Source organism: Dendrobates tinctorius, unplaced genomic scaffold (assembly GCF_039654945.1).
Source record: "Dendrobates tinctorius isolate UK_male_01 unplaced genomic scaffold, ASM3965494v1 ptg000074l, whole genome shotgun sequence".
Classification (NCBI taxonomy): domain Eukaryota; kingdom Metazoa; phylum Chordata; class Amphibia; order Anura; family Dendrobatidae; genus Dendrobates; species Dendrobates tinctorius.
The window spans coordinates 19342436-19365683 of NW_027361742.1; the positions used below are offsets into that span (position 1 = coordinate 19342436).

Sequence of the window (23248 nt, forward strand, 5' to 3'; positions counted from 1 at the left end):
ACACTTTTGGACACTGGACACTTGTGGATTGTGTGAGGCCCACTGATATCTGAGCGCTATGTGACACGCTCGATGGCACAGCTGCCTGTGACCAAAGTGACGAGAGGATAATGGAGATTTTGAATCTCTGCGCACACTTTTGGACACTGGACACTTGTGGATTGTGTGAGGCCCACTGATATCTGAGCGCTATGTGACAGGCTCGATGGCACAGCTGTGACAAAAGTGACTAGAGGATAAGGGAGATTGGATTGCTTTTAAAAAAGCAGTTTGCGGAGCAGTGGGTAAACAGCAATGCCAGGTGTCAGGAAGCCTTAAAAGGCAGCCCAACAACCAACACCACTGATACACCACAATATAGCCTCCCCTTGCACTGCACACACAGTGACTTGTGTGTTGTGCAGGCCAAATCGCTAGCAGCAGAAGCAGTTTTTTTGTCTTCTTCCCTGCCTAACGCTCTCCCTACAGAATCAGCAGCAACCTCTCCCTATACTAAGATCGGCAGAAGTAAGATGGCGGTCGGCGTGCACGCCCTTTTATACCCCCTGTGACGCCCACCAAAGCAAGCCAATCACTTGCTTGCCCTTCTGAAAGATGGTGGTGACCCGTGCCTAGGTCATCACGTTGCCCACAGTGTCCGTGGATCCTGATTGGCTGAAAAAGAGCGCAAAACAAACTTTTGAAACGCGACTTTGGCGCGTAAGTCGCCGACCTCGTGGCCGACCTCATCCTAGGGTCGGGTTTCGTTTCATGAAACCCGACTTTGCCAAAAGTCGGCGACTTTTGAATTTTTTCGACCAGTTTCGCTCAACTCTAGTCACATCAATAGAATCAATACCCCTAACATGTAGAAGTGTGGCGTTGCATCCATGGTATTGACGGAAATGTCGTGGGATAGTCTTAAGGATTGATATATCGCTCTGGTCAATGGCAGCCAAAATGCCCAGGATGTGTTCCCTAACACGTACTTTAAAAGGACGTGTAGTCAAACCGATGTAAATCAGTCCACAAGGACATATCGCAAAATAAACTACATTGCGAGTATTGCAATTGATCTGTTTTTTTTATCTCAAATGTCCTAGATCGATCAGCATTATGAAAGGAGTTGGTTCTCTCAATATTAGGGCAGGCCACACATTTCCCACATGGGACACATCCACCCTTGCTGACACTTATGTCCAAAAATGTAGATTTCTTATTACCAGTATAATGGCTTCTCACGAGCAAATCTCGGAGATTTTTAGATCGTCTTGTAGAGATAGCTGGTCTCTCTGATACATACCTGGGCAAGACAGGGTCAGCTCTAAGAATTGGCCAAGACTTGGTAAGGGCCTCCCTGACCCGGGCAAATTGGGCATAGTAATCGGTAACAAATCTTACCCTCTCATCAGTACATCTACTTTGTGGTTTATATACCAAATCCTGGTGAGAAGAGTATTTGGCAAGATTATATGCCCTTTTAACCATTCAGCGACTATACCCACGTTGATAGAATCTTTGTTTCAAATCCTCCGCTTGGATTTCAAAGTCAGTATTAGTTGAACATATTCTCTGAAGACGGAGGAATTGACCTACGGGGACTGACTGAATCACATGTCTCGGATGCGCGGAGAAGGCATGCAGCAAGGTATTAGTTGATGTTGGCTTCCTAAAAATATCTGTTTGAATAGTGTCGCTATCATCACGTTGAAGTTTAACATCCAAAAATTCGACACAGTTTGCATCATACTGATAGGTGATACGTATATTACGGTCATTGCCTTTCAAAAACAACATAAACTCATGCAGAAGATCCACGGAACCCTGCCAGATCAGGAAAATATTGTCGATGCACCGTGTCCAGAGAGGGACGCGGTCCATCGACGAAACCCGATCCGACAGGTAGAGGTCCCTCTCCCACAGCCCCAGGAACAGTTTGGTGTAAGCCAATGCAAAGGCGGCCCCCATGGCTGTTCCCTGGAGCTGCAGGTAGAAGGACACCTTAAAAGTAAAAAAATTATGCGTCAGTGTGAATTGAAGCATATCCAACACCAAATTTTGAAAATACACAGAAAAATTAGACATGTTTAAATAATATTTAGTGGCTCTAAGACCATCGGTGTGCCGAATGCTGGTATACAAAGAGTCGATATCAGCCACCACCATAATGGCCTGAGTCAATATGTAAATCATCAGTCAATCTAAGAAGAGCAGCGGTATCCTTCAAAAATGAAGGAAGGCTCTCAACTATCGGTTGCAAGACAGAATCTATATCCATCGATTGACGTGCTCCAAGAAGTTCCCTGCTCCAGAAATGATTGGTCGTCCAGGAGGACAGGTGCTATTTTTGTGAACCTTTGGTAAAAGGTAAAGTGTAGGGATTGTATTCTCCGAAATGATAAGTGCAGATGCCAACTCTTTTTTGATGACCCCATCAGCAACAGCTTTATTAATGATGGAATGTAGTTGTAGGGTATAGGCCGACAAGGGGTTAAAGGATAACCTTTTATAGCACATGTTGTCATTCAGCTGAAGAAAGGCTTCCTTTTTGTACATGATCTTAGGCCAAATAACAACATTGCCACCCTTGTCGGCTGGTTTTAATACAACATCTGGGAGCTTCTGTAAGATCTTCAAACGTTCACGTTCTTCACGAGTTAAATTGTCATGATAGATAGATTTAGGTATTTTAAGAAGATCATTTGTAACAATTTGGACAAAAAGATCCACGTTTGCACAAGTAGAAAGAGTGGGGAACTTCTTGGAGCGTGGTCAAATAGACGGAGGTATCTTACCATCAGGTGAAGTGAGATGTTCAACCGATAGCTCTTCTAGGATTCTTGAAGCGGATTGTTCCTCTTCTATAGGAAACAAAGCGTGTACATTACCATCCTGGAAATATTTTTTGAAAAGCAAGGACTGTGCAAAGATATGTAAATCTTTAATGGCTGAAAATGTGTCAAATTTAGAAGATGGAGAAAAAGATAGGCCCTTGCTCAGTAGGGAAATATCTGTTGATGTAAAATTACGATCACTTTAATTACCTTATTATCTTTATTCATAGGTTCAGGTGACTTATAATTATTTCTCCTATAGGGATGATAATTACGTTCCCGTGTCCTTCTATAGTTAACACCTGATATAGTCTTCACCGAAGTAGATCCTGTATCTGACAGTTCACTAAGTGATGAGGCCGAACTAATCGATGGAGCACGTTTAGTGGGCCCAGATGATGGTTTTTTTCCAAAAAAATACATTATTCATTTGATAGTCTCTCGTGTCACGGTTAAATTTGGACGTTTGGACCTCATTAATCTTTTTGACAACAGCATCCAAAGTCTTCTCAATCTGAGTTTCAAAGTTCTTGAAAATTTCCGATGGACACTGTGATTTTAGCTCAGCCAACGCAGTGTCAATAGAAGAATCCAAGGTCACAAGGGACTTGGAGTTTAAATCGATCAACAATTGCATGAGAATAAAGGAGCAATTGCTGCACGACTCCTCCCACATTGAAACAAATGATTCGTCTTCCACAGGGAAAGCCGGAATGATATTAATTACGTAGCCCTATAGGTATTAGCTTACGAGACTTGTATTTCTCAAGAAACGCACGATTCCACCAGATCGGACTACTAGATGGCTATGACTCAGTGGTATCTCCACCAAACACCTGCTCAATTTGATTAAGCCAAGATTTTTCTTTGGCTTTATAGTCCATACTGCTGGGATAACACGAACCTGTGCAAAACACAGCAACAACAATGAGAAAAAATTCAGCAAACAACAAGGTATGATTATTCATATTAAAAGTCAAATATCGTATCACATGGAATCACATATTGATACCCCAAATAATGGACAAAATAAAGGACTGATCGCTATATTACACAAGAACAACAACCGCCCTTCTGGGCGGCTGACGTCAGGTCACATGCTGTGTACTGGCACCGCCTCCCCTGACGTGGCATCATCTTATTTATGGGCTCCCCCCTCGATTTGTCTCCTCCTGTCTCCCCAGTATTTGCGCTGTGTCAAGATCTCCCGGCGCATCCTGGGTTGAGACACTGAGAGCGTCCGTTGTGGTGGTTGCCTTAGCAACCTACATCACCTCCGGGTCTTTGTCGATTGGTTCCGGTTTCCTTTATAAACTCGTCACACTCACTTGCGTCATGCCCCCTGACGAAGGCTCGCTGAAACGCGCGTCAGGGTGACGCTGGTGTGCTGCTGTCTTCATTCCCTCTCTGTTATCATCTCCCTCGTGGCTTGGCGATTTTAACTTGGTATGTACTGGGAGCTATATGTCTTCATTCCTGGTAATATTATACGGCCATTATGCCTTAATGAGGGCTGCTTGGGCGATATTATAAATTTCTTTCTTATGATACCATGTTTGAGGGAATGACTAAATATGAATTATACTAATTTAAGTGGTGATTTGCCACTTTCTATATATAAAAAAAAGGATTCCTTTTGTTCTCTGAGGCAGCACACCTGTGTCCTGTTGGTTTGTTTGTGAACTGCACATAGCACTTTGGTGTTTATCACCCTGTACCTGCTATTATATTTGCAAAAAACCCCTGTTTGGGAGAGAACAGACAAATTGCGGCGCCCTAAGTGCGTAAACACAATATTGTAGTCTTTAAAGCGTGCACAATTTTATGCACTCACCTGATAGAAGACTAATATGGCTTTAGATTGTGTATCCTCAAAAATCCTTCCTTCTTGGATATGGGTCGCCCTCTCAGGGCCGTGGGGTACTCGGTACCGGGCCGGTGTCGGCGGGATGTGTCACAGCAGCGGTTACCCGGTCCGTGGCCCTGGGCACCCAATTAATGGGGGAGAAGTTTCAATGGTGGAATGTAGTTAATGGATTAGTTTGTGACGCCACCTGTGGTGTTCAGCAAGTGAGATGTTAAGCCAACGCTGCATGCAGATCCTCTGGACTGGTGGTGTGGTACAGCCAAGATGGTGTAGCTCCCCACAGGTGGAGCTGTAGTCCCAGGGCAATGTAGATGTAGGGGTAGAGGAGAGGCACAGGCGGTGTAGAAGCTGGTACCCAGATGTAGTGGTACAGGGTGTGTTAGTGCAGGAATAATTGGAGTACACCAGGGCGTGTAGTTCCAAAGCTTTACTCACAGTCTGTAGTACACACAGGTGCCTGCCTCCGTGCTGTGTCCTCCGGGTCAGGGACTCAGTCAACCTCCAGGCCAGATGGAATGCTCCCTTCCAACACTCCGCCAACATGTGCCTTTCTGAACATCTCCTCTTATAGTGCCTGTGGTGTGAAGTACTCCTAGTACTGAGTTACACTGGAGTTCCTCCTGACAGATGTTCCCAAGAACTATACTTGTACAGTAGACAGCTGCAGCCTGCTTCGGTGACTCCTTACTCCTGAGTCCCGGCTCACTATCCAAGTTGCTGTTGTGCCTCCAAGTCTTAGATGGGAGTAGTGCATTTACAGCTCACTACTCCACCAGTGTCTGCTGTAGGACCACTAGTATCCATACAACCTCGAGGACCGGGCCCCGGCCTTGCGCTTAGAACTTCTAGGCAGGGTTCTCTCCTAACCCACGTCGTCTGTTTCCTTTTACTCCTTCGTTCAGTACTAGGTGAACATGCAAATCCCATTAAAAAATACAGCTTAATTCAATATTTTGTTAAAAAACACCTTCCCAGTGCAAAAAGACCTGGCAAATGCCAAAAAATGGAAAAAAGACCTTGTCTAAAGTGCTGCACAGCCCTATATTAGGCCTCGCTGATACCTTCCTAGCCGTGGAGGTTGGCACCCTGAACAGTACGATATTGGCGCCCCCACTCAACGAGGAATATCCCTCACTTCCCTAACAGTCCCTGATATCACAGGAAGGAAAACAATATATCAAATAGTGCAGAGATGAAGACAACAAAATGCCCTAGAGCTAATGCAGACAAAAATATAATAGTAAAAAATTCCATATCATGATACTAAATGACATAAATACCCTAACATGGCAAGGTACTTTGTTCTTCCCACTAAGGCCTCTTTCACACTTCAGTTTTTTAGAATCAGTCACAATCCGCCAGGTTTTGAAAAAAACGGATCCTCAATTTTCTTTTGAGGATCCGTTTTTTTTCCCCATTGACTTGCATTAATGGCGGATTGTGACGGATTGCTGTCCGTTGCATCGGTTTTTTTTGAGGATCCGCCAAAAGTTGCTGTCCGTCACCATCCTCAAAGATTTCAAAACGGAGCTTGCAACGTTTTTTTTCTCTGGCGGATCCTCCAGACACTCATTTAACCCGAAATTCTTTCTGGGTGCTGGACAAAAAAAAATAATTCTCTCTCTCTCTCTCTTCCCCACCAGCAGTTCCTTTAAATTTCCTCATTTTCAGGATCCGTCTGAAAACGGATCCTGTGCCATCCGTTCACATCAGTTGAGAACGGATCCGCTTGTCTGACTTTTTGGCGGATTTGAACTGATGCAAAAAAACTGAAGTGTGAAAGAGGCCTAAAGGGGATACAGGCAGTAGATTACAAAGATTGGTCACTTCTCATGTCTATAAAGACCCCTCATGATAAAGGTGCATATATCAATGTGACACAAAAAATCTTCACATGGTAAGGTACATAATAACCTCCACTCAGTGGGATATAAATAATATTATATATATTTTTGTTTGCATTAGCTCTAGGGCATTTTGTTGTCTTCATCTCTGCACTATTTGATATATTGTTTTCCTTCCTGTGATATCAGGGACTGTTAGGGAAGTGAGGGATATTCCTCGTTGAGTGGGGGCGCCAATATCGTACTGTTTAGGGTGCCAACCTCCACGGCTAGGAAGGTATCAGCGAGGCCTAATATAGGGCTGTGCAGCACTTTAGACAAGGTCTTTTTTCCATTTTTGGCATTTGCCAGGTCTTTTTGCACTGGGAAGTTGTTTTTTTAACAAAATATTGAATTAAACTGTATTTTTAATGGGATTTGCATGTTCACCTACCTCTTATTCAAATCTCTATGAATTTTGACTTTTTTCCTTCGTTCAGTACTAGTCTCTCCTTCTAATGGAAGATCAGGTTTCTGTTCAATTTCTCTCCCCTTCTTTCCTTTCCCGTGCCAGCAGACCCAGGTCACTGAGGTCTGCTGCAGCACCTCCTTCCTCCGTCCCTCTCCCAGGGATCTTCTCTCATCACTCCTCTCAACTGGACTGAACTCCTAAGCCTTCCCTCTCTTTTATGTATTCTAACTCCACCCGCCTCCCAGCACGTTTCGTGTTCCAAGCAGGGAGCCACCAAAGGTGCTCTGCTACACTCCAAGCAGGGAGCCGCAATGTGGCTTTGCTGAACTACTGTGTTGTGTGGGATGCAGGTGTTGGAGCGTGGTCAGGAGCCTCCAACCTACCTGGATGGTGGGGTACCACACCTCAGGAGGGGGTGCAGTACCTCTGTGGCAACTGAATCCCCAGGGGCGCCACAGATACTTCTCAGTAGACAGGGGTTGCAGCTTGCCTCGGGTGGATCCAAGTGAAAGAACTAGGTTCAGGCTCACACAGGATTAGTAAATCAAGAAAGGCACATACAGCCCATGAACGGCAGCGCTTCCCAGGACTCACATCCAAAGATGATGTTTCATATTTTTTTATTTCATAGGTTAAAAAAGGAGATACAATGCGTTTCGGATACAGTGTATATCCTTCATCACGTATCATAAAAACACAGTACAAATCCAAATAGTATAAATTTATACTAAACCTTCCCGATGTGCTGGCGGACAAAGGTGGTAAAGTCATCCTATGGCCCAAAAATATGAATGAAAGAGAGGCTTACTGCCAGCTATACAATAACACATGTTATAAGAAGCTTACGTACAATCCTCTCTGCATATAGTGCACAACTGGACACTATTCTTCAACAGAGCCTTCTGGACAACATTATCAACAAGGATCTTGCCATGGCATTGACTGTCATTGAACCTACTATTGCAACACTGTACTTGCTTCCCAAAATCCATAAGAATACCACTTCACCTCTGGGCAGACCGATCATTTCTGGCAGGGGGAACTTCCTGGAGCATGTCAATAAGTGGATTGATTTCCATCTTCAACAATTAGTCACCAGTTTTCCATCATTCCTCAGGGATACCGGTGATTTGCTGCACAGGGTCGATGGATTGTGCCTTGAGGGTGGGACTCTACTAGTTTCAGCGGATGTTGAATCTCTCTATACCAATATTACACACAAGGATGATATCTCCGCTGTGAGATACATTCTTGGTACTTCTGCTGAGCTACTAGAGTTCACTCTCACCCACAATTTTTTGTGTTCAAGGTGTTCCTCCACCTACAGCTCCAGGGGACGGCTATGGGAGTGGCCTTTGCGCCCTCCTATGCCAACCTCTTTTGGGACTGTGGGAGAGGGACCTCTTCCTGTCGGGCAAACAGAGATCCATGGACCGTGTCCCTTTTGGACGTGGTACATTGATAATATCTTCTTCGCTTGGCAGGGCACATCCATCGACCTTGGGCACTTTATATCCACTTTAAACAGCAATGAACAGAACATTCATCTTACTTTTTCATGGAATAGAGATTCCATAGATTTCTTGGATGTGACCATTAAGAGAGAGCCTTCTGGTATGATTCATACAGATATTTTCAGGAAAGTAACATCTACTAACACTCTGTTGCATGCATCTTCGGCATGCCTAGTGTTATGAATGGGTCACAGAGGAGAAAAAAGCAAAACAAGCTAAGCCACAGAAAACCAGAGTGGTTGGTAACTATGCAGATTGCAGATCCCTGATCTTACCACACAACTAGCAGCAGCCGTGGAGCGTGCCTACGATGAACCTAGACGACTCGTCATGGCTGGAGGACTACATAAGCCTAAAGCAAGAAAAGGGAAAACTAACTGCCCCAGAGCAGACCCCAAAGGAATAGATAGCCCCCACACATGTATTGACTGTGAAACAAGATGCAGGCACAAACACAGGCAGGAAAATAGGCTGAGCAAATGATGGGGCCCAAACTAACTAGACAGGAAAGGAAAGGGAAGACACTGTCTGAAACCTGCAAAAAACCCTACAAAAATTATGTCCAACACTTCTGATAGCAAAATTAACCCTGAAGTCACTAGACTTCTCCCACTATATCAGCACTCTGAAATATTCTGAGACAGAGCAAAAAGAGACCGAACTAATAAGGGACAAAAAGCCAATTGGCAAAATACTGATAAATAAGAGTGGAAATTCAGCTCAGCCCCCAGCCGGGGCTGGCAGACCACACAAAAAACTGAATAGACCAACAAAGTCAAGTGTGAACATTAGCAGAAAAACTTAGCTTTAGATGACTGGAACAGAGCTGAAAACCAAGAGCTGACAAGCCAGAAGGAATCACCAGCAACTGAATAGGGCGTCGGCTGTCTTAAATCCAATCTGAGAATCCTGAGATCCAATCGTCATCCTCATTCTCAGGTGGCAGATCTCCACCGATCAAACCAGCCGCACCACCTCCCGACACCACCAGAGGGAATCCAGAAGGGGAACCAGAGAATGAACTCACAACAGCCTAGGATAATAGAAGTATAAAAGCATGTGAATACTCCTAGAACCCTTTATGAGCACCAACAGCTATGCATAGTGCATTAGCATAGAGTAAATAATAGGGTAATCATACCTAAATGATGGCGTGTGGAGTCCCACAGGCATCCCTCTGCCCCATATATATATTTATGCATGTAAATGAGATCCCCTCTGAGCCGTCTTTTTTTTAAGCCTTACAAGCCCAACATTTCATCATATTAGAGGCCTTCCATCCCTTGTAATAATCTAGTTGCCCGTCTTTGATCCAACTCTAACTTCTGAATATCCTTCTTAAAATGTGATGCCCAAAACTTGATCCCATATTCTAGATGTGGCCTCACCAATGATTTATAAAGGGGTAATAATAAGCTGAGATCGCGTGATTTTATCTCTCTTTTTATACATCCTAAAATCTTGCTTGCTTTTGTGGCGGCTACTTGACATTGAGTACTCCTGCTCAGCTTACTTGTAACCAGAATACCCAAGTCCTTCTCCTGTTCTGTAGTCCCAAGTATGGGTAACATTTAATGTATATGCAGCAATAGGATTATTCTGTCCTAGGTGCATTACTTTACATTAAATTGCATTTGCCAAGTGTTTGCCCATTCAGAAATTCTATCCAAACCATTTTGCAATATTGGATTGTCAAGGTCATATTTGAGTATCCTACATAGTTTGGTGTCGTCAGCAAAGACTGAAACTTTACTCTCAATCCCATCCACAAGGTCATTAATAAAGAGGTTAAAAAAAATCGGTCCTGGCACAAATCCCTGCAGTCTCCACTGCTGACTACATCCCATTTAGAGAACGTACCATTTATAACGACTCTTTGTTTCCTGTAATTTAGCCAATTCCTTACCCATCTGCATATTGTTATCCCCAATCCTTCCTTCTGTAGCTTAAGTATAAATCTGTTATGTGGAAATGTATCAAATTCATTTTTAAAGACCATACAAATCACATCAGCCGCATTACCAACATCCAGATTTGCACTTACCTCCTCATAGAAAGCCAACATGTTGGTTAGACATGACTTATTCTTCATGAATCTATGCTGGTTGTCAGTTATTATATTATTCTCTGCAATATATTTCTGCAGGTCATCTCTTATAATGCCCGTAAATATTTTGCACACTACTGGTGTCAGGCTTACCGGATATTAGTTACCTGGCTCCACCTTCTTACCATTCTTAAATATCTGCACCATGTGAGCCATCCTCTGATCCTGTGGCACCACCCTTGCTACAAGAGAGTCTAAGAATATGAGATACAGTGGTCTGTCAATTCTCTCAGTATCTGTGGATGGATACCATCTGAGCCAGGGGATTTTTCAATGTTTAAGTTGCTCAGACATAGATGTACTTCTTTTTGAGTTAAACTAGTTATATCAGGCTGAGAATTTAGATTTTTGCTTTGTTGAATGATCCCTGTAACAGACAGTTCATTGGTGAACATGGATGAAAAGTGCCTGTTTAATATCTCAGCCTTTTCTTTGTCCTCTGTAATTATCTTTTTATCAAAGTCTTTTAAGAGGCCTATACCATTTTTCTTTCTTTTTGACATTGATATATTTATACATTTTTGGGTGATTTAGTTTAATGTCATTGGCAATTTGTTTTTCTGTAGATAGCTTCGCTAGCTTGATTTCTTTTTTACATTTCTTATTTGGATCTTTATACTCCTGAAGTTTTAGTTCAGTATTCTCAGTCTTCATGATTTTGAATGCCCTTTGTTTTTGTCTTATTAAACTTTGTACTGTCTTATTTATCCACAATGTTTCTTTTTATTCCTTGACTTTTTATTACCAGAGGGTATAAGTTTTCTGCCGGATTCTTGTAGTATTTCCTTAAATATGCCCCATTTATATTCGGTATCCCCAGTTACCATGACATGGTCCCATTCTACATGATTAAGCTCTTCCCTTAATTTGTTGAAATCAGCTTAACTAAAGTTCCAGGTTTTGGCATTTCCCATTATGTTTGTAATTGTATTGGCTTTTATGCCTGAGGAAGGGAGTTCTGCCCGAATTGCATTGCAATTGTTTTTATGCTTATATGCTGACATTAAATAACTTTTTTCACCATAGCCATTGGTGTCTATGGGAGTGATCCATCATTACCAACAGTAAGAGGAGTTAATAGTATGCAGCTGTCACAACCCTGCTGATCCGGTATTCTGACATCGGACAAAGAGGTGCACACCATATCCAGAGGGGCAGCAGCAGTATGATCACCAAAACTGAATACACAACTGACAGGGTTCGATTGCCCCAGGATACAGGAGTTGGGGACTACCTGCCTCTCCCCTGCCATGTGAGTTTCCTTATCTGCATTATCACTTTCCACGCTTTATGAATTGTTGGCTGGCGCTTTTTCTTTTTTTCTGTTTGTTCAGTGCTCTCTTTGAGGAGTCAAGATAGATGTCTGGGTGAAAGCTGCAGGCTGATTATGATTTATTGAAGGCTTGGTTGCGTTTTTGAGGGGTTTTCAAGCCACTCACAGTGTAAGTTCCACATTTTTCCTTAATATTCTCTACCTCCTGACATGTTCGCATACAGAAGTGCTGTTGTTTTCCTTCCTTTGTATTCTATGTAGTATGCCCCATTTTTGATTGTGTTTATTTTATTCTATATAAATATTAATGTTAATAAATAGTAATTAAAATGTACTTTGTTTGTGGGACAGCCCCTGTACGTTTGTTTCCATATGTGAAAAGGTTTACCATCATATTTGATGATAAGGAAACACGTCCTCAATTGTAGACTTTTTTTTAGTACATTTCAAGGTTGACCTGTGACTTTATCCAAGTTTTTAATTTTGGCCTTCTGTGTATTTGAGATTGACATTCCTGCGTAGTCTATCTTGAGTGTAATGCACCTAAACAACATTTCCAGCAGGTGGCAGTCATGACTTAAGAAAGAAACTAAAACCTTTGTTCTTTCTACTATGCAAAAAGAAAATAGACTTTGGAGCACAGTTTGGTTCAGCCCATTGAACTGTTCATTGTTTCATGCAGTTATAAAGACTACTGAAAGCTGGACAGATAGGAAAGCCATGTCATAAGGACTTATTCTTCAGTCCACTAAAAGTGACTTTCTGTTAGTGAAGAGGACTTTGTAAGGATGGATAAATGTAAGAGCATTTCCTTACAGCTCACAGTCCTTTTACTTCTGCTTCAACTTCCAAATTCCTGTGCAGAAACGGAGCCAGATGAAGGAAAAACTCCGGATGGAGCCTCCACTTTAGCATTTGTTTTTGATGTTACTGGATCCATGTACGATGACTTAGTACAAGTGATAGAAGGAGCATCAAAGATTTTAGAAACATCTCTAAGCAGACCGAAAAAACCTTTATATAATTTTGCATTAGTGCCATTCCACGATCCAGGTAAGACGTCCGTGTTGTACACTAGATGTTCTGAGTCGTTTGCACTTTTACTAAATGTTTACAATAGAATTGAGAAGAATGTTCTCAGGAACGTTATTATTTTAGCTTTTTCTGTTGATCACTAGGAAGTTGGTAATTTAACTTTGTCTAGCATTTCCACATATCACCTTTACTACTTCTTAGTTTAGAGAACACCTTGGAGGCTTGTATGACATAACACATACAGAATGTATAGAGCAGCCTGTATGATGCTAGAACACGTCCCATATATCAGACACACAGACTTATGATGAAGTCCTAGGCTAGGTGGCTGATTATTCCTCTGTTATCACTTGGGTATGTAGTATATTGAGATAGTTCATCACATTCAGCGGTTTACACATCTTTTTAGTAGCCCAAACCATGGCCGTTGTGCTCTCTTAGTTACCTTTTTCATTTTGTTCTATGGAAGTCATTTGTAGTGTCACACTTTCATGACGCTGTAGATCCAATGTAATGTTGGATGTGATTATATAGTATTATACGTAGCTGCGAAGTAGGTTTTGTCATCTTGTCCTTTCTTTGTATTGACTGTGCTTTCCTTTTTGACGCTTTACAAATGAAAGTTGCACAAATATTTAAGGAGACATCTGCTCACTAGTTTGCCATACATGCTTTGTGCCATGGGTATGGTATAAATGTCTGTAAGATGTGGGATTCCATTCTGGGTCCCTTAACTATTTCAAGAATGTGGATCTCCCAACACTTGTTTGGCATGGTCGGTGCCAACTGCATGGCCACCACTCCAGTCTTTCCCCACCCAGATGTGGACATCAGCAGCCACTGCATCAGTCAGGACACATGGGTCCAAGTGTGACATTGTCCTGGACATGTAGGGCTCAGAAGCAAGACATACATCAACCAGAGATTTCTGACATAGTCTATGCATAAGCCATAATGTCTAAGATGGGAAGACCCCCTATATTTAAGATATTTCACTGAATCCTGTATAATTATATTATTTACCACAGTCCTTAGTTCTGTTTATTGCTAGATGCATCAAAGGTCAACCTTCAGATCTTAATTAGACATATTGAACGATATAGGTATAAATATATTATTATATTTAATGTGGGAAAAATCTGAGCATTAGAGATGAGGCGGATCTTTTGAAATTTGAATTCACTGACTTCACTGAATTTTTCTTAAAAAGGTGATTTACTGCAAATAAATTTCCACTAGTCTCAATACTCAAAAGCTTGTAATTGGTTAGAAAATAGATGCGTGTAAGAGGAGAGAGAGAGAGAGAGTACCATAAGACCTGATACTCTACAGGAGAGAGCAGGAGACAGAGTGAGAGAGAAGAGATCCTGTTCATCATAAGAGATTACACTCTACAGAAGAGAGAATGGACCCGCTAGCCAAAAGAGCTTGCACTCTATAGGACAGAGAGATAGAGAGAAAGGAAACCTCTCTGTTTTTTTCTGTAGAAAGGCATTAGTCCCGCATGGAAATGTGTTGTGAAATAAAAAAACACTTCTTTATATTATTGGATTAAGGCTCTTCATTTCAGTTACCGCAACCAAAACTGTGAATTGTCTTTTCCTTCAAGATTCACTTTAATGATAGACTTGTACTGTAGAAAAATATGTAATAATAATAATAATAATACATTTTATTTCTATAGCGTCGACATATTCCGCAGCACTTTACATTTCGGAAGGGATTTGTACAGACAATAGACATTACAGTATAACAATAATCACATAGATCATAACAGATACCAAGAGGAATGAGGGCCCTGCTCGCAAGCTTACAATCTATGAGATACTTAACACATCAGAACATTATAATTGAAGATAAACCTTAACTTTTAATGCCATGTTTAGATTATGTTGCAACTCTTTATATTTTAAGTTATCAGTAAATTTAGAAGTGTACTACATGGTCCTTTTGTGTGGTGACCAAGAGATAGTAGCACCCAGATGACAGATGATGTTATCTTCTTACATGTCAAAAAGTTAGGAAAATATTGACAAGTGTGCCTATGCTCTATACACGACTACTGTATGGTTTGTATAATTTCTTGGTTGCTCAGCTGTTAGATTTATGGAATTATACTCCACATTGAAAGTCCATACTGCTGTCACATACGTGTGGCTGAACAATCACTATAGGGGAATAGTTTCAAAAGCCTAGCTATTATATGCTACTTTTGGTAGTGCTTGTTGTAATATTATTCTCTGTGCAAATGTAATAAAAACAATGTGAATTATTCTTGGCTGCACCTTTAGGAATAATGTTATTATCCTGCGAGAAAGAGCTTTAAAATGTCTGTTTATTAACTTTAGAGCTTTTGACCCATTTTTCCTTTTCTTGTACCCGCTATGAAGGAAGCATTAGTTAATATACAACAATATTTATATTTTCACTAAGAATGAATATAAACAATGAGCTGAAAATATAATTAATGCCAGACTTTTGGCAAAGCTGTAAAAATATTAAGGCTCGAAAATGTTAAGATTGTCTGTTCACATTCCCACAATGAAAAAAGTTCCATAACATCTGTAAGAAAAAAAGATGTAACAGCATCAGATGTGCTCTCATCTACCCTCAAGGTTTAGTTCAAAGTTTCCATATTAGCATTCCTAGCTGTTCTTCTTCAGAGGGGCTGACTCATAGCCATAAGTGATGGGCAAACCAGTGGATGTTTTGGTCCAGTGGGTTCAGCAAAACTTTTTTAAAAAGTATGGCTCGGGTACCAGAATCCTACCTGAACCCAGACCTCATTCAAATGAATGCGGACAAATATAACACAAGTAAACACAAAATGCAGTTTTTACATGAAGGTCTTTATTGTTAAGTGAAAAAGAAGGCCAAGACTGCAGGGTCTTGTGTGTGGAAAAGTGATTGCTCCAACCTCTTAAAACATAAATTAACTGTGGTTTATCACATCTTTGAGAAGCTGAGTTCAAATTCCCTAGCCACACCCAGACCTCATTTCTGCCACACCTGTTGTCAATCAAGAAATCGCTTAAATAGGACCTGTCTGACAAAGTGAAGTAGACCAAAAAGTCCTCAAAAGCTAGACATCATGCCTCCATCCCAAAAAATTCTGGAACAAATGAGAAATAAAGTAATTTAGATCAATCAGTCTGAAAATGGTTATAAAGCCATGTCTAAAGCTTTGAGAATCGAGTGAAACACAGTGAGAGCCATTATCCATTAATGGAGAAATAATGGAACAGTGGCAAACCTTTCCAAGACTGGCCGGTGACCAAAATTAACCCAAGAGCACAGTGATGACTCATTTAAGAGGTGCCAAAAGACCCCACAACAACATCCAAAGAACTGCAGGCCTCACTTGCCTTAGTTAAGGTCAGTAATTTTGAGTTCACCATAAGAAAGAGACTGGGCAAAAATGGCCTACATGTCAGAGTTCAAAGACGAAAAACACTGCAGAAAATAAGAACATAAAGTCTCGCCTCATTTTTGCCAGAAAATATCTTGATTATCCTCAAACTTTTGGGAGAATACTCTGTGGACTGACGAGACAAATGTTGAACTTTTTGGAAGGTGTATGTCCCATTACATCTGGCTTAGAAGTAACACAGCATTTCAGAAAAGGAACATCATACCAACAGTAAAATATTGTGGTGGTGGTGGTGTGATGGTTTGCGGCTGTTTTGCTGCTTCAGGACCTGGAAGACTTGCTGTGGTAAATGGAACCATGAATTCTGTTGTCTACCAAAAAATCCTGAAGGAGAATATTTGGCCTTCTGTTCGTGACATCAAGCTGAAGCGCACTTGGGTTATGCAGCAAGACAATGATCCAAAACACATCAGCAAGTCCACCTCTGAATAGCTTAAGAAAAACAAAATTATGACTTTGGAGTGGCATAGTCAAAGTCCTGACCTGTAATCCGTTTCAGATGCTGTGGCATGAACTTAAAAAGGCGGTTCATGTTCGGAAACCCTCCAAGATGGCTGAAATACAACAATTCTGCAAAGATAAGTGGGCCAAAATTCCTCCAGAGAGCTGTAGAAGACTCATTGCCAGTTATTGAAAACCCTTGACTGTAGTTGTTGCTGCTAAGGGTGGCCCAACTAGTTATTTATTAGGTTTAAGGTGCACTCACATTTTCACACAGGTTTGGATTTCCTTTTCCTTTAATAATAAAGACCTTCATTTAAAAACTGCATTTTGTGTTTATTTTTGTTATCTTTGACCAACATTTAAATTTGTTTGGTGATCTGAAACATTTAATTGTGACAAACATGCAAAAGAATAGGAAATCAGGAAGGGACAAAAACTTTTTTCACATTATTGCACCCTGCAGCCCCCAGGGTAACACACTCTGCAGTGCCTAGGGTAACATATCCCATTCCGTGTCCCCTCCCTGGTATATATGTTCTCCATCCTGGTATATATGCCCCCCATCCTGGTATATATGTCCCCTATCCTGGCATATGTGCCCTCCATTCTGAGTTCCTTCTTGGTATATCTCTCCCTGTTCCATCGCTGTTCTGTAATGCATAAAAAGAAAATTATTCTCACCTTCCCCCCTCCCACGTCACCTGGCAAAGAAGCAGCAGATGACATAGATGTACCTGCTATGGGTGACATATGACGTCACTGTCATGCACCACCTGCCGACAATAGCTGCGGGCGTCTATTACTGCACATAACTTAATTTTTGGACGTCTATGGTTTGATTTCTTTTTCTCTGGGGATTTGATGGGTTGTTACTGACATCTGGTGAGAATTTCATTTCAATAGCACCTTTACAAATATATTTACATAGAAAATTGGTGACGTGCTCAATACTTATTTCATCCTCTGTTTGTCTATAATTTAGCTTCTAGCCAAAATAATTCCAGTCGGCACCTCCATGTACTTCTGCATACATGTCATTGTTACGATTCTGCAGCACAGGAATAGGGTAGAAGGGGGAAAACTGACCCTGCACTACGACTAGGCTGATACCCTACGATGGAGTGGGCGACCCATTCCTGCGAATAGACCCACCGACGATCCTAGGTTAATCTCAAGTGAAGACCTACAGGTAGGGGGAAGGGGGTCCCTGAAAGATCTAAGGACTGAGTACAAAAACGGCTGCAGAAACAAATTGAAAACTAAGGCTAGCAGAACCAGAGGTCCCAGCACTGCACTAATTCAACACACAGAAGGCAAAGCAAAGCTCCAAGCCAGAACTCAAGCTAATTAACACTGTTCTCCAGCAAGGAATGGGAGACAGGTGCAGGTTAATAAAGGGTGATACAATCACCTGACCCAAGACAAACCCAGCACCAGAGGAAAAAGACCAGCAGCCAGAACACTACAAGAAAATGGTGGATAGTCACAAACAGAACAGATTCTAACAGTCATAGTTTTCAAAAAGAATTTATATATACTGTGGTAGATCGGCTCACTCAGCATGACACAAAGTTAGGCACAGAAACGCTGTCTCTTTAAGTCCTTCACGGGTTTATTATGTACATGTGGCATGAACCACGGTAAAATAAAAATAAACACAGCCCTTAGGGCAAAACAGGAAAACAAAACAAAAAATGGTATATCACAGTTCATATGTCTGCGGGGATTCACTTGCTTAGGAGAAATCAACATACAAAAGTTCATCTTTCCTTAACAGGACACATAGCACTGGAGCTCCACTCTACAGGCCTGCCGAACACTGACTGCCTCTGGAGGCCGACTATTTAAACCAAAGACCACACCCTGGGGTGGAGATAAGGTGGACAACCTTCCATCCACTCTATGGTTCTCCACAAAAACCCAGCCCTTAAAATGGCCAATGGAGCAAACTTCTGTGTTTCAAATTTTTATATTACCCAGTACAAGGCAGAATTTTGATTTACAGTGCCCTGCAAAAGTATTCGGCCCCCTGGAACTTTTCAACCTTTTCCCATATATCATGCTTCAAACATAAAGATACCAAATGTAAATCTTTGGTGAAGAAACAACAACAAGTGGGACACAATTGTGAAGTAAAACGAAATTTATTGGTTAATTTAAATTTTTGTGGAAAGTCAGAGCCTGAAAAGTGGGGCGTGCAATATTATTCGGCCCCTTTAACTTAATACTTTGTTGCACCACCTTTTGCTGTGATTACAGCTGCAAGTCACTTGGGGTATGTCTCTATCAGTTTTATACATCGAGAGACTGAAATTCTTGCCCATTCTTCCTTGGTAAACAGCTCGAGCTCAGTGAGGTTTGATGGAGATCGTTTGTGAACAGCAGTTTTCAGCTCTTTCCACAGATTCTCGATTGGATTCAGGTCTGGACTTTGACTTGGCCATTCTAACACCTGGATACGTTTATTTGTGAACCATTCCATTGTAGATTTTGCTTTATGTTTGGGATCATTGTCTTGTTGGAAGACAAATCTCCGTCCCAGTCTCAGGTCTTTTGCAGACTCCAACAGGTTTTCTTCATGAATGGTCCTGTATTTGGCTCCATCCATCTTCCCATCAATTTTAACCATCTTCCCTGTCCCTGCTGAAGAAAAGCAGGCCCAAACCATGATACTGCCACCACCATGTTTGACAGTGGGGATGGTGTGTTCAGGGTGACGAGCTGTGTTGCCTTTACGCCAAACATATCGTTTGGCATTGTTGCCAAAATGTTCGATTTTGGTTTCATCTGACCAGAGCACCTTCTTCCACATGTTTGGTGTGTCTCCCAGGTGGCTTGTTGCAAACTTTAAACAACACTTTTTATGGATATCTTTGAGAAATGGCTTTCTTCTTGCCACTCTTTCATAAAGGCCAGATTTGTGCAGTGTACGACTGACTGTTGTCCTATGGACAGACTGTCCCACCTCAGCTGTAGATCTCTGCAGTTCATCCAAAGTGATCATGGGCCTCTTGGCTGCATCTCTGATCAGTCTTCTCCTTGTTTGAGATGAAAGTTTAGAGGGACAGCCGGATCTTGGTAGATTTGCAGTGGTATGATACTCGTTCCATTTCAATATGATTGCTTGCACAGTGCTCCTTGGGATGTTTAAAGTTTTGGAAATCATTTTGTATCCAAATCCGGCTTTAAAATTCTCCACAACAGTATCACGGACATGCCTGTTGTGTTCCTTGGTCTTCATGATGCTCTCTGTGCTTCACACAGAACTCTGAGACTATCACAGAGCAGGTGCATTTATACGGAGACTTGATTACACAAAGGTGGATTATATTTATCACCATTAGTCATTTAGGACAACATTGGATCATTCAGAGATCCACAATGAACTTCTGGAGTGAGTTTGCTGCAGTGAAAGTAAAGGGGCTGAATAATATTGCACGCCCCAGTTTTCAGTTTTTTTCACAAATATTTAAAATAACCAATAAATTTCGTTCAACTTCACAATTGTGTCCCACTTGTTGTTGATTCTTCACCAAAAATTTACATTTGGTACCTTTATGTTTGAAGCATGATATATGGGAAAAGGTTGAAAAGTTCAAGGGGCTGAAAACTTTCGCAAGGCATTGTATGTTCACAGAATATATGTAATATGGCACAGGGTGTAGCCGTGGGCAAGGTACTCGTCTCTACACCCCATCACATTACATAAAGGTGAGGTTCCTGGCTGGACGTGTGTACTTGCAGGCCGCATGTAACCGAAGTTGCTGGTTTGCCAGTACCAGATGATTGACAGTTCAAGAAGGGAAATCACCAGTTTAAAATTTTTTTTTTACTGAACATTAACTTGTGAAGTGTTATATACTGTAGATATCAGGTATATATTTTCTCAAATGTTTCCTTGATGATACGTAACATTTTCCTCAAGTGGATTCAATCCCTTCCCCTTCTTTTTCTATAGCTGTCCTCTGTCTTCACTATTCCGCACTACTTCACCTCAACCCAGCTCGGCACTTATGTTTAGCTAGCAGGAATCCTTTACTCAACCCATGGTTCCACATATTCTTTCCCTTTAGGGAAGCTACTTAGTCAGTATACATGTCTGGGTAAACTCTCCTTGGATGCGATGCTGATAAAATTTGATGAACAGATGATTTTCTTGAAAACTTCTCTGTTTTTTTTTGCATGTTTAACAGTTAAAAGATTAAAACCCTATTTGTTGCTCTTCTTTCTCCCAGTTTCTAAATTTACTTTGTCAGTATGGCTGATACTTTTCTTCTTCTGAAGCTCTGGAACTCCCGCCTGGGGCATTCTTTTCATCTTGTGTACTCCATCCTGTATAGGCCTGTCACTTTTAGGCATTATAAACTCTGGGCCGTACTGCTAGGCATCTTCTCCCAGGACCCAAGACTCTTTCTTTTAGTCATTCTAATTTGTTTCTGATCCAGATCCCGCTATCATTCTCCAAGGTCTCGTCTCACAGCTTGGGAGACTAAAGAAATGTGGCACTGCTCACACCAGACCTTAGGTCTCTTCTTTAAGCAATTCAAGCCCCACCTGATGTCCTTTCAAGAAACTTTCTCTATCTCTTCAGCTTCCCCCTCCCAATCTGGGCTAGTCCCAAACATTATCTCTTGCTTTCCCTAATGTCAAGCGGCACACCTTATCACCATTGCGAAAGCAAGGCACAGTTCACTTTATACAGTACATCACCATAACACTTGTTTATTCAAGGGGGAATGTGGGCATTATGTCCATCTCCATACATATAAGCAAATATAGGCCATGCCACTTTGCCATCTAAACTATTCATGCCTCTTGTGAGGTATGTCAAAGAGAGGGTCTGAAAAATATAAATGTTGTGTAAGACATTTACAGCAGTTTTTGGTGCAAGCTGAAACATAACGTAGTAAATTGACCTCTGAGTTATGTCAGTCTTTTCTGCTGTAGTTACATGCATGGATCAGGATTGGCCAATTGCTTACCCACTCATTGATTGTAAGTTTGTGAGCAATGCGCTCACTCCTCTTGCATGAATCTTTGAAAGATCTATTACTGTGTAAAGTGTTGTGTAGTTTGTACATGTCCTGTCTGATTTGTAAGGGGCTGCTGAATATGTTGGCTCTATAGAAATAAAAATATTATTTATGTACCCACTAATTCATTCATAAGACTAGTTAACGTAACAGAACTCTTTGCATTTGATATTTTACACATCCGTTTGCAGGCCACATCTTTACCAATGAACAAGACTGCATACAGTACATTTATGTAAAGTATGTTTTAATGTTTTGGTACTATAGATTTCTTGGTTGTAACACACCATTTTAGATCTATAGTTTTTCATTATGCATAAAAAAAAATCGAAGTTACATCAGTGAAAAAAGAGGCAGTTCTTTCACATTGTTCGTCTTTTGATGATTTATGCACCAATTGCTACTTGTTTAATTTTGACCCTCATTTATTTTACTTAAGCTCCCTGTCCCTTTTTCATACTGACATATTATCTGCCGTTTCTACCTACTGAGGTAGGGCATTCAAAAACCTGACAACTCCAAGGCCTTGTTCACACTGCATTTTTACAGTACCGTTGAGGGAATCTGCCTGAATTGCCTATAAAATGGTATGTGGTCAAACTCCAAAAGGGCCAAAGGCTGAAATAACACAAATGGAGTTCAAATGTTTCATGGGAACTCTGTTCGTGTCATTGCAGTCTGTGGCACTGTCGGGGGTTAGCCTGAGTCCCCATCTTAGAAGGATTCAGGCAGATCCCCCAAACATACTATAAAAATGCAGTGTGAATAAGGCTTGAAGAGGTTTTCCATGTTTGGGCTCAAGTCTGCGGTCGCTCTGTCAGTATTCTCCTGTGCCGGGAGCAGAGATGTAACCACAGGCAGGCGATATGCATACTCCCAGCACTTGCATTAAGCGAGGCCGCACACATCTAGTTGACATGTGACAATGGCATGTATGGAAATTGCATACCTTGCGGTCACAAATTTGTATGAACTTTACTCAATTTCCCTTCATTCAAATCCTATCTATTTGTCCTATATGTTACAATGTGGAATTCAAAACTGAATCTCATATTTTATAAGTCTAAGGGTTCGCTCACTCTAGTATATAGCATCCTATGATTCTCTCATGTGAGGGAATGGGATCCTATATGCAAATGACCCTCGGCTCAAACTCTGTTGTAAGCGTGAGCTGAGTGTCATCTCACTGTGATCCAATTCTTTTGCGTGTGACACTCAGATTACAGGTGCAGAGAAGATGGAGAACCTCATTTCTCCATCTTCTTCATTGTGTGAGTTGGCTTACATCTGACTGCACTTAAATTACATCCTAGTGTAGTCCAGTGTTTTGCATGCACCCATAGACTTGTATGGGTGTACACCATCCGATACACCGATATACGTTGCGAATCGCAGCATGCAGCAATTTGTTTCTCATGTCGGCTCAGCATAGGAGAA

The 23248-nt window shown here is 41.4% G+C and overlaps 1 protein-coding gene across 1 annotated transcript in view; it reads left to right on the plus strand.

Annotated features, from left to right (window-relative positions):
* Nucleotides 1-12581: 12581 nt before the first annotated feature.
* Nucleotides 12582-23248, plus strand: part of HMCN1 (hemicentin 1) — a 944468-nt gene continuing 933801 nt past the window's right edge. Inside the window, exon 1 of the mRNA XM_073582913.1 lies at nucleotides 12582-12922. Coding sequence (XP_073439014.1) covers nucleotides 12658-12922 — 265 coding nt within the window. The 5' untranslated portion in view covers nucleotides 12582-12657. The remainder of the gene's footprint in view (nucleotides 12923-23248) is intronic.